The sequence below is a fragment of the Mobula hypostoma genome, chromosome X1, assembly GCF_963921235.1.
Source record: "Mobula hypostoma chromosome X1, sMobHyp1.1, whole genome shotgun sequence".
NCBI classification, from domain to species: domain Eukaryota; kingdom Metazoa; phylum Chordata; class Chondrichthyes; order Myliobatiformes; family Myliobatidae; genus Mobula; species Mobula hypostoma.
The window spans coordinates 68,593,916-68,608,268 of NC_086128.1; the positions used below are offsets into that span (position 1 = coordinate 68,593,916).

General features: G+C 59.0%; 1 protein-coding gene across 1 annotated transcript in view; it reads left to right on the forward strand.

The window, feature by feature from the left end:
• Positions 1–14,127, forward strand: part of LOC134340188 (tensin-4-like) — a gene marked incomplete at its 5' end in the record, with an annotated part of 39,224 nt that extends 25,097 nt beyond the window's left edge. The window contains 2 exon segments of the mRNA XM_063037157.1: positions 2,249–2,275; positions 11,687–14,127. Coding sequence (XP_062893227.1) covers positions 2,249–2,275; positions 11,687–11,828 — 169 coding nt within the window.
• Between the last annotated feature and the right edge of the window lie 226 nt (positions 14,128–14,353).

Consider the following 14,353-nt stretch of genomic DNA (forward strand, 5'->3'; position numbering starts at 1 on the left):
CCTGTCACTTAACCCCCACCCTCCCGCACTCGAGCGGGACGAGCGCCGCTATCGACTCCTCCCTCAGACCCCGGCAGGGATTGGGTGGCTTGTCGTAAACACAGGAGGGGTAGGGACTCGGCCCGGAATTCCGACTGTCTATCCCTCTCCGTAGACGCTGCCCGACCTGCTGGGTTCCTCCAGCATTGTGTGTGTGTGTGTGTGTTGCTCTGGATTTCCAGCCTCTGCAGAATCCCCTCCTCTTTAGACTCGAGAGTAGGTCTACACCCACGCACACACAATGCTGCAGGACCTCAGCGAGTCGGGCAGCATCTATGGAGAGGATTAAACAGCCGACGTTTCAAGCTGAAAACTTCCTGATGGCTAAAGTTCAGTACTCTGTTCCTGCCGCTCCCTGTAACACGTTTATAAATTCAGCCACCAGAACTGCATCTCCCACTTTCTTAGATACTTTTACTAATTTGGCCAAGACCGGTTTCTGTAAGACCAAAAGACATAGGGCCAGAATTAGGCCATTCAGCCCATCGAGTCTGCTCCACCATGCCAACATGGCTGATTTACTGTCCCACTCAACCCCCATTCTCCTGCCTTCTCCCCATAACCTTTGACACCTGACTAATCAACAACCTATTAACCTTCGCCTTAAGTACACAGGATGACCTGGCCTCTAGAGCCGTCTGTGGCAATGAATTCCACAGATTCACCACCCTCTGGCTAATGAAAATTCTCTTCATCTCGGTTTTAGATGAATGTAAGAGGACCGTTCTCTCTGGTCCTAGACTCCCCCACTACAGGAAACATCCTCTCCACATCCACTCTATCTGTGCCCTCTGGTCCTGGACTCCCCCACGATAGGAAACATCCTCTCCACATCCACTCTATCTGTGTCCTCTGGTCCTAGACTCCCCCACTATAGGAAACATCCTCTCCACATCCACTCTATCTGTGTCCTCTGGTCCTAGACTCCCCCACTATAGGAAACATCCTTTCCACATCCACTCTATCTGTGCCCTCTGGTCCTAGACTCCCCCACTATAGGAAACATCCTCTCCACATCCACTCTATCTGTGTCCTCTGGTCCTAGACTCCCCCACTATAGGAAACATCCTCTCCACATCCACTCTATCTGTGCCCTCTGGTCCTGGATTCCCCCACTATAGGAAACATCCTCTCCACATCCACTCTATCTGTGTCCTCTGGTCCTAGATTCCCCCATCACAGGAAAAGTCCTCTCCACATCCACTCTGTCTGTGTCCTCTGGTCCTAGACTCCCCCACGATAGGAAACATCCTCTCCACATCCACTCTATCTGTGCCCTCTGGTCCTAGACTCCCCCACTATAGGAAACATCCTCTCCACATCCACTCTATCTGTGTCCTCTGCTCCTAGACTCCCCCACTATAAGAAACATACTCTCCACATCCACTCTATCTGTGTCCTCTGGTCCTAGACTCCCCCATTACAGGAAAAATCCTCTCCACATCCACTCTGTCTGTGTCCTCTGGTCCTAGACTCCCCCCACTATAGGAAACATCCTCTCCACATCCACTCTATCTGTGCCCTCTGGTCCTAGACTCCCCCACGATAGGGAACACCCTCTCCACATCCACTCTATCTGTGTCCTCTGGTCCTAGACTCCCCCAATATAGGAAACATCCTCTCCACATCCACTCTATCTGTGTCCTCTGGTCCTAGACTCCCCCACTATAGGAAACATCCTTTCCACATCCACTCTATCTGTGTCCTCTGGTCCTAGACTCCCCCACTATAGGAAACATCCTCTCCACATCCACTCTGTCTGTGTCCTCTGGTCCTAGACTCCCCCCACTATAGGAAACATCCTCTCCACATCCACTCTATCTGTGCCCTCTGGTCCTAGACTCCCCCACTGTAGGAAACATCCTCTCCACATCCACTCTATCTGTGCCCTCTGGTCCTAGACTCCCCCACTATAGGCAACATCCTCTCCACATCCACTCTATCCAGGCCTTTCAATATTTGGTGTGTCCTAGACTTCCCCAATACTGGGTCTGGTTTGCTAGTCAGGCCAAGAAACAGCACCAGGGGCCACGGCTGCCGTCCCCCTGCCTGGACAGGTCTAAACAAAGAGTCATTAGACACAGCCCGGGCACTGTGTGTGGTCTTGCTCTGGCCTGGGATGGGGGACCTGGCAGTAACCTTGGGGCTGAGCCTGTGGGTGCAGGAGATGTTAACACCAGGAAATGTGACTCCTTCCTTCTCGTTACAGGTGGCGGAAGGACAACGAGCCGTCAAGGTGAGCACCCATTTGTAGTGGGAGCGATGTTCTGTAATTCTCCCATAGTACCCACACCAATTCCCACCCCCCAACTCACCCATACCCATCACCTCACCTCAACTCCCACTTCAACTATACCCCAATTCCCCTGGACCCATCCTCACCTCAACTTCCCCCCCCCCGAACCCCTGCATGCCCATCACGTCACCCAACTCCCATATTCACACATTCTCTCTCCCCCATCTCTCTCTCCCCGTCTCTCTCAACCCCATCTCTCTCCCCCCCTCCCTCTCTCCCCCTCTCCCCCTCTCTCCCCCTCCCTTTCCCCTCTCTCTCCCCCTCTCTTGCCCATCTCTCTGTCATCCCCATCTCTCTCTCCCCCCCTCTCCCCCTCTCCCCCTCTCCTCCTCTCTCCCCCTCTCCATCTCTCCTCTCTCTCCCTCTCCCTCCCTCTCCCTCCCTCTCTCTCCCCTCTCTCCCCTCTCTCTCCCCTCTCCTCCTCTCCCCCTCCTCATCTCTCCTCTCTCTCCTCTCTCTCCCCTCTCTCCCCTCTCTCTCCCCTCTCTCTCCCCTCTCTCCCCCTCTCTCCCCTCTGTCTCCCCTCTCCTCCTCTCCCCCTCCTCATCTCTCCTCTCTCTCCCTCTCTCTCCTCTCTCCCTCTCTCTCCCTCTCTCTCCCCCCTCTCTCCCCTCTCTCTCCCCTCTCCTCCTCTCTCCCCCCTCTCTCCCCTCTCTCTCCTCCTCTCTCCCTTCTCTCCCCTCTCTCCCCTCTCTCTCCCCTCTCTCCCCCCTCTCTCCCCTCTCTCTCCCCTCTCCTCCTCTCTCCTCCTCTCCCCCTCCTCATCTCTCCTCTCTCTCCCTCTCTCTCCTCTCTCCCTCTCTCTCCCCTCTCTCCCCCTCTCTCCCCCTCTCTCCCTCTCTCTCCCCTCTCCTCCTCTCTCCTCCTCTCCCCCTCCTCATCTCTCCTCTCTCTCCCTCTCTCTCCTCTCCCCCCTCTCTCTCCTCTCTCTCCCCCTCCTCATCTCTCCTCTCTCTCCCTCTCTCTCCTCTCTCCCTCTCTCTCCCTCTCTCTCCCCCCTCTCTCTCCTCTCTCTCCCCCTCCTCATCTCTCCCTCTCTCTCCCTCTCTCTCCCCCTCACCATCTCTCCTCTCTCTCCCTTCTCTCCCCCTCTCTCCCCTCTCTCTCCTCCTCTCTCCCCTCTCTCTCCTCCTCTCTCCCCTCTCTCTCCTCTCTCCCCCTCACCATCTCTCCCCTCTCTCCCCTCTCTCTCCTCCTCTCTCCCTTCTCTCCCCCTCTCTCCCTCTCTCTCCCCTCTCCTCCTCTCTCCTCCTCTCCCCCTCCTCATCTCTCCTCTCTCTCCCTCTCTCTCCTCTCTCCCTCTCTCTCCCCTCTCTCTCCCCTCTCTCTCCCCTCTCTCTCCTCCTCTCTCCCCTCTCTCTCCTCTCTCCCCCTCACCATCTCTCCTCTCTCTCCCTTCTCTCCCCCTCTCTCCCCTCTCTCTCCCCTCTCCTCCTCTCTCCTCCTCTCCCCCTCCTCATCTCTCCTCTCTCTCCCTCTCTCTCCTCTCTCCCTCTCGCTCTCCCCTCTCTCCTCCCCTCTCCTCCTCTCTCCTCCTCTCCCCCTCCTCATCTCTCCTCTCTCTCCCTCTCTCTCCTCTCTCCCTCTCTCTCCCTCTCTCTCCCCCTCCTCATCTCTCCTCTCTCTCCCTCTCTCTCCTCTCTCCCTCTCTCTCCCCTCTCTCCCCCCTCTCTCCCCTCTCTCTCCCCTCTCCTCCTCTCTCCTCCTCTCTCCCTCCTCATCTCTCCTCTCTCTCCCTCTCTCTCCTCTCTCCCTCTCTCTCTCCTCTCTCTCCCCTCTCTCTCCCCTCTCCCTCCTCTCTCCCCCTCTCCCCCTCCTCATCTCTCCTCTCTCTCCCTCTCTCTCCTCTCCCCCCTCTCTCCTCCTCTCCCCCTCCTCATCTCTCCTCTCTCTCCCTCTCTCTCCTCTCTCCCTCTCTCTCCCCTCTCTCCCCCTCTCTCCCCTCTCTCTCCCCCTCCTCATCTCTCCTCTCTCTCCCTCTCTCTCCTCTCCCCCCTCTCTCCCTCTCTCTCCCCCTCCTCATCTCTCCTCTCTCTCCCTCTCTCTCCTCTCCCCCTCTCTCCCCTCTCTCTCCCTCTCTCTCCTCTCTCCTCTCTCTCCCTCTCTCTCCTCTCTCCCTCTCTCTCCCTCTCTCTCCCCCTCTCTCCCCTCTCTCTCCCCTCTCCTCCTCTCTCCCCCTCACCATCTCTCCTCTCTCTCCCTCTCTCTCCTCTCCCCCCTCTCTCCCCTCTCTCTCCCCCTCCTCATCTCTCCTCTCTCTCCCTCTCTCTCCTCTCTCCTCTCTCTCCCTCTCTCTCCTCTCTCCTCTCTCTCCCTCTCTCTCCCCCTCTCTCCCCTCTCTCCCCCTCTCTCCCCCTCTCTCCCCTCTCTCTCCTCCTCTCTCCCTTCTCTCCCCCTCTCCCCCCTCTCTCCCCTCTCCTCCTCTCCCCCTCCTCATCTCTCCCCTCTCTCTCCCCTCTCTCCCCTCTCCTCCTCTCTCCCCTCTCTCCCCTCTCTCTCCCCTCTCTCTCCCCTCTCCTCCTCTCTCTCCTCCTCTCTCCCCTCTCTCCCCCCTCTCTCCCCTCTCCTCCTCTCCCCCTCCTCATCTCTCCCCTCTCTCCCCCCTCTCTCCCCTCTCTCTCCCCTCTCCTCCTCTCTCCCTTCTCTCCCCTCTCTCTCCTCTCTCTCCCTCTCTCCCCCTCTCTCCCCTCTCTCTCCCCCTCCTCATCTCTCCTCTCTCTCCCTCTCTCTCCTCTCTCCTCTCTCTCCCTCTCTCTCCTCTCTCCCTCTCTCTCCCTCTCTCTCCCCCCTCTCTCCCTCTCTCTCCCCTCTCCTCCTCTCTCCCCCTCACCATCTCTCCTCTCTCTCCCTCTCTCTCCTCTCCCCCTCTCTCCCCTCTCTCTCCCCCTCCTCATCTCTCCTCTCTCTCCCTCTCTCTCCTCTCTCCTCTCTCTCCCTCTCTCTCCTCTCTCCCTCTCTCTCCCCCTCTCTCCCCCTCTCTCCCCTCTCTCTCCTCCTCTCTCCCTTCTCTCCCCTCTCTCTCCTCTCTCTCCCTCTCTCCCCTCTCTCTCCCCTCTCTCTCCCCTCTCCTCCCCTCTCCTCCTCTCTCCTCCTCTCTCCCCTCTCTCCCCTCTCTCTCCCCTCTCTCCCCCCTCTCTCCCCTCTCTCTCCCCCTCCTCATCTCTCCTCTCTCTCCCTCTCTCTCCTCTCTCCTCCTCTCTCCTCCTCTCCCCCTCACCATCTCTCCTCTCTCTCCCTTCTCTCCCCCCTCTCTCCCCTCTCTCTCCCCCTCCTCATCTCTCCTCTCTCTCCCTCTCTCTCCTCTCTCCTCCTCTCTCCTCCTCTCCCCCTCACCATCTCTCCTCTCTCTCCCTCTCTCCCCCTCTCTCCCCTCTCTCTCCCCTCTCTCTCCCCTCTCCTCCCCTCTCCTCCTCTCTCCTCCTCTCTCCCCTCTCTCCCCTCTCTCTCCCCTCTCTCCCCCCTCTCTCCCCTCTCTCTCCCCTCTCTCTCCCCTCTCTCCCCCCTCTCTCCCCTCTCTCTCCCCCTCCTCATCTCTCCTCTCTCTCCCTCTCTCTCCTCTCTCCTCCTCTCTCCTCCTCTCCCCCTCACCATCTCTCCTCTCTCTCCCTTCTCTCTCCCCTCTCTCTCCCCTCTCCTCCTCTCTCCCCCTCTCCCCCTCTCTCCCCCTCCCTTTCCCCTCTCTCTCCCCCCTCTCTTGCCCATCTCTCTCTCATCCCCATCTCTCTCTCCCCCCCTCCCCCTCTCTCCCCTCTCTCCCCTCTCTCCCCCTCTCCCCCTCTCTCCCCCTCTCCCCTCTCGCCCCTCTCTCTCCCCTCTCTCCCCTCTCCTCCTCTCTCTCCCCTCTCTCCCCTCTCCTCCTCTCTCCCCTCTCTCCCCTCTCTCCCCTCTCTCCCCTCTCTCTCCTCCTCTCTCCCCTCTCCTCCTCTCTCCCCTCTCTCCCCTCTCTCCCCTCTCTCCCCTCTCCCCTCTCTCTCCCCCCTCTCCCCTCTCTCTCCTCCTCTCTCCCCTCTCTCCCCTCTCTCCCCTCTCTGCCCTCTCCCCTCTCTCTCCCCCCTCTCTCCCCTCTCTCCCCTCTCCTCCTCTCTCCCCTCTCTCCCCTCTCTCCCCTCTCTCCCCTCTCCCCTCTCTCTCCCCCTCTCCCCTCTCTCTCCTCCTCTCTCCCCTCTCTCCCCTCTCTCCCCTCTCTGCCCTCTCCCCGCTCTCTCCCCCCTCTCCCCTCTCTCCCCTCTCTCTCCTCCTCTCTCCCCTCTCTCTCCTCCTCTCTCCCCTCTCTCTCCTCCTCTCTCCCCTCTCTCCCCTCTCTCCCCTCTCTCCCCTCTCCCCTCTCTCTCCCCCCTCTCTCTCCCCTCTCCTCCTCTCTCCCCCTCACCATCTCTCCTCTCTCTCCCTTCTCTCCCCCCTCTCTCCCCTCTCTCTCCTCCTCTCTCCCTTCTCTCCCCCTCTCCCCTCTCTCTCCCCTCTCTCCCCCCTCTCTCCCCTCTCTCTCCCCTCTCCTCCTCTCTCCTCCTCTCCCCCTCCTCATCTCTCCTCTCTCCCCCTCTCTCTCCCCTCTCCTCCTCTCTCCCCCTCACCATCTCTCCTCTCTCTCCCTTCTCTCCCCCTCTCTCCCCTCTCTCTCCTCCTCTCTCCCCTCTCTCTCCTCTCTCCCCCTCACCATCTCTCCCCTCTCTCCCCTCTCTCTCCTCCTCTCTCCCTTCTCTCCCCCTCTCCCCTCTCTCTCCCCTCTCTCCCCCCTCTCTCCCCTCTCTCTCCCCTCTCCTCCTCTCTCCTCCTCTCCCCCTCCTCATCTCTCCTCCCTCTCTCTCTCTCTCCTCTCTCCCTCTCTCTCCCCTCTCTCCCCCCTCTCTCCCCTCTCTCTCCCCTCTCCTCGTCTCTCCCCCTCTCCCCCTCCTCATCTCCCCTCTCTCTCCCTCTCTCTCCTCTCTCCCTCTCTCTCCCTCTCTCTCCCCCCTCTCTCTCCCCTCTCCTCCTCTCTCCCCCTCACCATCTCTCCTCTCTCTCCCTTCTCTCCCCCCTCTCTCCCCTCTCTCTCCTCCTCTCTCCCCTCTCTCTCCTCCTCTCTCCCCTCTCTCTCCTCCTCTCTCCCCTCTCTCTCCTCCTCTCTCCCCTCTCTCCCCTCTCTCTCCTCTCTCCCCCTCACCATCTCTCCTCTCTCTCCCTTCTCTCCCCCCTCTCTCCCCTCTCTCTCCTCCTCTCTCCCCTCTCTCTCCCCTCTCTCCCTCTCTCCCCCTCTCCCCCTCTCTCCCCCTCCCTTTCCCCTCTCTCTCCCCCCTCTCTCCCCTCTCTCTCCTCCTCTCCCCCCTCTCTCTCCCCTCTCCTCCTCTCTCCTCCTCTCCCCCTCCTCTCCCCCTCCTCTCTCTCCTCTCTCTCCCTCTCTCTCCCCTCTCTCCCCCCTCTCTCCCCTCTCTCTCCCCTCTCCTCCTCTCTCCTCCTCTCCCCCTCCTCTCCCCCTCCTCATCTCTCCTCTCTCTCCCTCTCTCTCCCCTCCCTCTCTCTCCTCTCTCCCTCTCTCTCCCCCCTCTCCCCTCTCTCTCCCCCTCTCCCCCTCTCTCCCCCTCCCTTTCCCCTCTCTCTCCCCCCTCTCTCCCTCTCTCTCCTCCTCTCCCCCTCTCTCTCCCCTCTCCTCCTCTCTCCTCCTCTCCCCCTCCTCATCTCTCCTCTCTCTCCCTCTCTCTCCTCTCTCCCTCTCTCTCCCCTCTCTCCCCCTCTCTCCCCTCTCTCTCCCCCTCCTCATCTCTCCTCTCTCTCCCTCTCTCTCCTCTCCCCCCTCTCTCCCCTCTCTCTCCCCCTCCTCATCTCTCCTCTCTCTCCCTCTCTCTCCTCTCCCCCCTCTCTCCCCTCTCTCTCCTCCTCTCCCCCCTCTCTCTCCCCTCTCCTCCTCTCTCCTCCTCTCCCCCTCCTCATCTCTCCTCTCTCTCCCTCTCTCTCCTCTCTCCCTCTCTCTCCCCTCTCTCCCCCTCTCTCCCCCTCTCTCCCCTCTCTCTCCCCCTCCTCATCTCTCCTCTCTCTCCCTCTCTCTCCTCTCCCCCCTCTCTCCTCCTCTCCCCCTCCTCATCTCTCCTCTCTCTCCCTCTCTCTCCTCTCCCCCCTCTCTCTCCCTCTCTCTCCTCTCTCCCTCTCTCTCCCCTCTCCTCCTCTCTCCCCCTCACCATCTCTCCTCTCTCTCCCTCTCTCTCCTCTCCCCCTCTCTCCCCTCTCTCTCCCCCTCCTCATCTCTCCTCTCTCTCCCTCTCTCTCCTCTCTCCTCTCTCTCCCTCTCTCTCCCTCTCTCTCCCCCTCTCTCCCCTCTCTCCCCCTCTCTCCCCTCTCCTCCTCTCCCCCTCCTCATCTCTCCTCTCTCTCCCTCTCTCTCCTCTCTCCCTCTCTCTCCCCTCTCTCCCCCTCTCTCCCCCCTCTCTCCCCTCTCTCTCCCCTCTCCTCCTCTCTCCTCCTCTCCCCCTCCTCATCTCTCCTCTCTCTCCCTCTCTCTCCTCTCTCCCTCTCTCTCCCCTCTCTCCCCCCTCTCTCCCCTCTCTCTCCCCCTCCTCATCTCTCCTCTCTCTCCCTCTCTCTCCTCTCCCCCTCTCTCCCCTCTCTCTCCCCCTCCTCATCTCTCCTCTCTCTCCCTCTCTCTCCTCTCTCCCTCTCTCTCCCTCCTCTCTCTCCTCTCTCCCTCTCTCTCCCCTCTCTCCCCCTCTCTCCCCTCTCTCTCCCCTCTCCTCCTCTCTCCCCCTCTCCCCCTCCTCATCTCTCCTCTCTCTCCCTCTCTCTCCTCTCCCCCTCTCTCCTCCTCTCCCCCTCCTCATCTCTCCTCTCTCTCCCTCTCTCTCCTCTCTCCCTCTCTCTCCCCTCTCTCCCCCTCTCTCCCCTCTCTCTCCCCCTCCTCATCTCTCCTCTCTCTCCCTCTCTCTCCTCTCCCCCTCTCTCCCCTCTCTCTCCCCCTCCTCATCTCTCCTCTCTCTCCCTCTCTCTCCTCTCTCCTCTCTCTCCCTCTCTCTCCTCTCTCCCTCTCTCTCCCTCTCTCTCCCCCTCTCTCCCCTCTCTCTCCCCTCTCCTCCTCTCTCCCCCTCACCATCTCTCCTCTCTCTCCCTCTCTCTCCTCTCCCCCCTCTCTCCCCTCTCTCTCCCCCTCCTCATCTCTCCTCTCTCTCCCTCTCTCTCCTCTCTCCTCTCTCTCCCTCTCTCTCCTCTCTCCCTCTCTCTCCCCCTCTCTCCCCCCTCTCTCCCCTCTCTCTCCTCCTCTCTCCCTTCTCTCCCCCCTCTCCCCTCTCTCTCCCCTCTCTCCCCCTCTCTCCCCTCTCTCTCCCCTCTCCTCCTCTCTCCTCCTCTCCCCCTCCTCATCTCTCCTCTCTCTCCCTCTCTCTCCTCTCTCCCTCTCTCTCCCCTCTCTCCCCCTCTCTCCCCTCTCTCTCACCCTCCTCATCTCTCCTCTCTCTCCCTCTCTCTCCTCTCCCCCTCTCTCCCTCTCTCTCCCCCTCCTCATCTCTCCTCTCTCTCCCTCTCTCTCCTCTCTCCCTCTCTCTCCCTCCTCTCTCTCCTCTCTCCCTCTCTCTCCCCTCTCTCCCCCTCTCTCCCCTCTCTCTCCCCTCTCCTCCTCTCTCCCCCTCTCCCCCTCCTCATCTCTCCTCTCTCTCCCTCTCTCTCCTCTCCCCCCTCTCTCCTCCTCTCCCCCTCCTCATCTCTCCTCTCTCTCCCTCTCTCTCCTCTCTCCCTCTCTCTCCCCTCTCTCCCCCCTCTCTCCCCTCTCTCTCCCCCTCCTCATCTCTCCTCTCTCTCCCTCTCTCTCCTCTCCCCCCTCTCTCCCCTCTCTCTCCCCCTCCTCATCTCTCCTCTCTCTCCCTCTCTCTCCTCTCTCCTCTCTCTCCCTCTCTCTCCTCTCTCCCTCTCTCTCCCTCTCTCTCCCCCTCTCTCCCCTCTCTCTCCCCTCTCCTCCTCTCTCCCCCTCACCATCTCTCCTCTCTCTCCCTCTCTCTCCTCTCCCCCCTCTCTCCCCTCTCTCTCCCCCTCCTCATCTCTCCTCTCTCTCCCTCTCTCTCCTCTCTCCTCTCTCTCCCTCTCTCTCCTCTCTCCCTCTCTCTCCCCCTCTCTCCCCCCTCTCTCCCCTCTCTCTCCTCCTCTCTCCCTTCTCTCCCCCCTCTCCCCTCTCTCTCCCCTCTCTCCCCCCTCTCTCCCCTCTCTCTCCCCTCTCCTCCTCTCTCCTCCTCTCCCCCTCCTCATCTCTCCTCTCTCTCCCTCTCTCTCCTCTCTCCCTCTCTCTCCCCTCTCTCCCCCCTCTCTCCCCTCTCTCTCCCCCTCCTCATCTCTCCTCTCTCTCCCTCTCTCTCCTCTCCCCCCTCTCTCCCCTCTCTCTCCCCCTCCTCATCTCTCCTCTCTCTCCCTCTCTCTCCTCTCTCCCTCTCTCTCCCCTCTCTCCCCCCTCTCTCCCCTCTCTCTCCCCTCTCCTCCTCTCTCCTCCTCTCCCCCTCCTCATCTCTCCTCTCTCTCCCTCTCTCTCCTCTCTCCCCCTCTCTCCCCTCTCTCCCCCCTCTCTCCCCCTCTCCCCCTCTCCTCCTCTCTCCCCCTCACCATCTCTCCTCTCTCTCCCTTCTCTCCCCCCTCTCTCTCCCCTCTCCTCCTCTCTCCCCCTCTCCCCCTCTCTCCCCCTCCCTTTCCCCTCTCTCTCCCCCCTCTCTTGCCCATCTCTCTCTCATCCCCATCTCTCTCTCCCCCCCTCCCCCTCTCTCCCCCTCTCCCCCTCTCTCCCCCTCTCCCCTCTCTCCCCTCTCTCCCCTCTCCTCCTCTCTCCCCTCTCTCCCCTCTCCTCCTCTCTCCCCCTCTCTCCCTCTCTCCCCCCTCCCTTGCCCGTCTCTCTCTCTCTTATCCCCATCTCTCTCTCCCCTCTCTCCCCCCTCTCTTTCCCTCCCTTTCCCCCTCTCTCCCCTGTCTTCGCCGTCTCTCTCTCTCCCCTCCCCCCTCTCTCCCCCTCTCAACCCCTCTCTCTCCCCCTTCGCCCCTCCCCCCTCTCCCCTGCTCCCTCCCCCTCTCTCTCCACCCATCTCTCTCTCTCTTTCTCTCTCCCCATCTCTCTCTCTTCCCCCCGTCTCCCTCTCTCTTCCCCCGCCTCTCTCCCCTCCATCTCCTCCTCACTCAGCCTCCTCCCATCTTCCCCGTCCATCTCTCCCTCTGCTTCCCCCATCTCGACTTCCATCTCCCTGCTCCCTAAACCCCCCCCACTTCTCTCTTCCCTCCTCACCACACCACCCCAGCAGTCCACCACCACCTCCCACCCCACAAGTATTTGTCCGTCGCCCAAGTTTACACCTCAGGTGGTTAGGTGGTTGCTGGGCGAGTTTGCTCTGGGATACGGAATGAGATTTTTTTTTTAATTTTCAGGATCTTTGCATTCGTGGCCCAAAAGCAGGGCAGCACGTCAGAGAACGTGTGCCACGTCTTTGCGGAGTTGGAGCACGAGAACTCAGCTCACCTCATCATCGATCTGGTGGCCAAGAGCATCCTGGAAACTCGGAGGAGGTGACCGGGCCGACAGGCAACGCTGGAGTCCACCCTCACTGCCCCAGCCTTGGGGCGCAGTTCCCTCCAAGCTTCACTGCCACGCAGCGACTGAAATGCCCCCGTGCACGTAGCCTTCGTTGCCAACGCAGCTGAAATTTTCTTTTATGTAATATTTTATTCAAGTGCCCCGCGGTTTTCAGGCTGCATCTCAGAGCGCAGATGTTTGAAAAAAAAAATTAGCGGGAATATTGCCTGTGGGTCTGGATCCAATTCCCACCCCGGATTTCACCTGTCAGTGTCTGTTTCCCTGCGGACAGATTCGTTGCCCAGTGACACCTGTGAGCAAGGTGTGTTTGAGGGTCGGGGCCGGGGTGGGACATCTCCATTTCTGCTCCAGGGAGCGTGTGCGGTGTCCGAAACGGTTTCCATTCCGAAACTGGGCAACACGATGCGGGAAGGACTCCGCAGATCAGGCAGCTTTCGCGGAGAGGGGTGAAGAGTCAACGTTCTGAGCTGAGATCTTCCATCAGGACCCCTCTCCTCTTGTGGTTATGAGAAGCCTCACCATCCCTGCTGGGGTCCCGGACGGTGTAGTACTTGTCCTTCTCCCAGGGTTAAGTGCCAGGAAGAGGATTTTTTCCATTACTTCTTCTCGTGAGGCCCATCAGCCATACTGGGGCAGCTCGCCGGACTCCTCTGTGGCGGGCAGATGCCCGAGGATGGGACGCCTCTCCCTGTGGCAGAGAGGAAGGAATTTTTTTACAGGAGACAGATAGAGTGGATGTGGAGAGGATGTTTCCTATAGTGGGGGAGTCTAGGACCAGAGGACACAGATAGAGTGGATGTGGAGAGGATGTTTCCTATAGTGGGGGAGTCTAGGACCAGAGGGCACAGATAGAGTGGATGTGGAGAGGATGTTTCCTATAGTGGGGGAGTCTAGGACCAGAGGACACAGATAGAGTGGATGTGGAGAGGATGTTTCCTATAGTGGGGGAGTCTAGGACCAGAGGACACAGATAGAGTGGATGTGGAGAGGATGTTTCCTATAGTGGGGGAGTCTAGGACCAGAGGGCACAGATAGAGTGGATGTGGAGAGGATGTTTCCTGTAGTAGAGGAGTCTAGGACCAGAGGACACAGATAGAGTGGATGTGGAGAGGATGTTTCCTACATCGGAGGAGTCTAGGACCAGAGGGCACAGATAGAGCCTCAGAACAGAGATGAGGAGGAATTTCTTTAGGCAGAGGGGGAACAGCAGAGCAGACTTGATGGGGTGAATGCTGTATATCCGCTTCTCTGTCTCATAGTCAAAGTGTCACGGATGTAGGTGGGAAGGGAACAGAGAATCATTTGTGAACTTTGAAACGTTCACCCGGAGGTCCGGGTCCTTAACACATCTCACACACGGCATTGTTCCCAGCACCTGCCACAGAGAAGCTCGGCACGGAAACCGGCCCTTCGGCCCATCTAGTCCGTAGCCGAAACAGTCGAAACGGCCTGCTCCCACCGACCTGCACCGGGACCACACCCTTCCCATCCGTGTCCCCATCCAGACTTCTCTGAAACGTTGAAATCCAGCTCGCGTGTACCAATTGTGCTGGCAGCTCATTCCGCCCCTCTGAGTGAAGACATTTTCCCCCACGCCCCCCCTTAAACTTCTCACCTTTCACCCTTAACCCACGACCTCTAGTTGGCATCCCACCCAACCCCAGTGGGTCCAGCCTGCTTGCACTTGCCCTCTCTATACCCCTGTCCTTCAACTCTCTCCCACCTCCCCACCTCCCTCTCTGCGTTACCAAACACTACCTCGGAACCAGCAATCTCAAAGCATCAATCTCCCCAACGCAACTTGTTGCTTTCAACTTCACACCCGACAATCAAAGTTAAGCTCATTCACTCCACGGTTAATAAATAAGATAATTATTTAATAACTGACTTCAGTCTGGTTTAAATTTGCCATCAACCCGTATTTTTTAAATATTCTCTTCACCAGAAAGACTGAATGAACTGGGCTTGTACTCGTTGGAATTTAGAAGATTGAGGGGGGATCTGATTGAAAAGTATAAAATCCTAAAGGGATTGGACAGGCTAGATGCAGGAAGATTGTTCCCGATGTTGGGGAAGTCCAGAACGAGGGGTCACAGTTTGAGGATAGAGGGGAAGCCTTTTAGGACCAAGATGAGGAAAAACTTCTTCACACAGAGAGTGGTGAATCTGTGGAATTCTCTGCCACAGGAAACAGTTGAGGCCAGTTCATTGGCTATATTTAAGAGGGAGTTAGATATGGCCCTTGTGGCTATGGGGATCAGGGGGTATGGAGGGAAGGCTGGGGCGGGGTTCTGAGTTGGATGATCAGCCATGATCATAATAAATGGCGGTGCAGGCTCGAAGGGCCGAATGGCCTACTCCTGCACCTATTTTCTATGTTTCTATGTTTCTATTACAAGTTATAATAAATAATTATCTTATGTTTCTATATTGTTATGAATACTTCAGATAACACTATGTTGTTTTAAAAAGATTAAAGAATGTATCCAGATGAATAACAC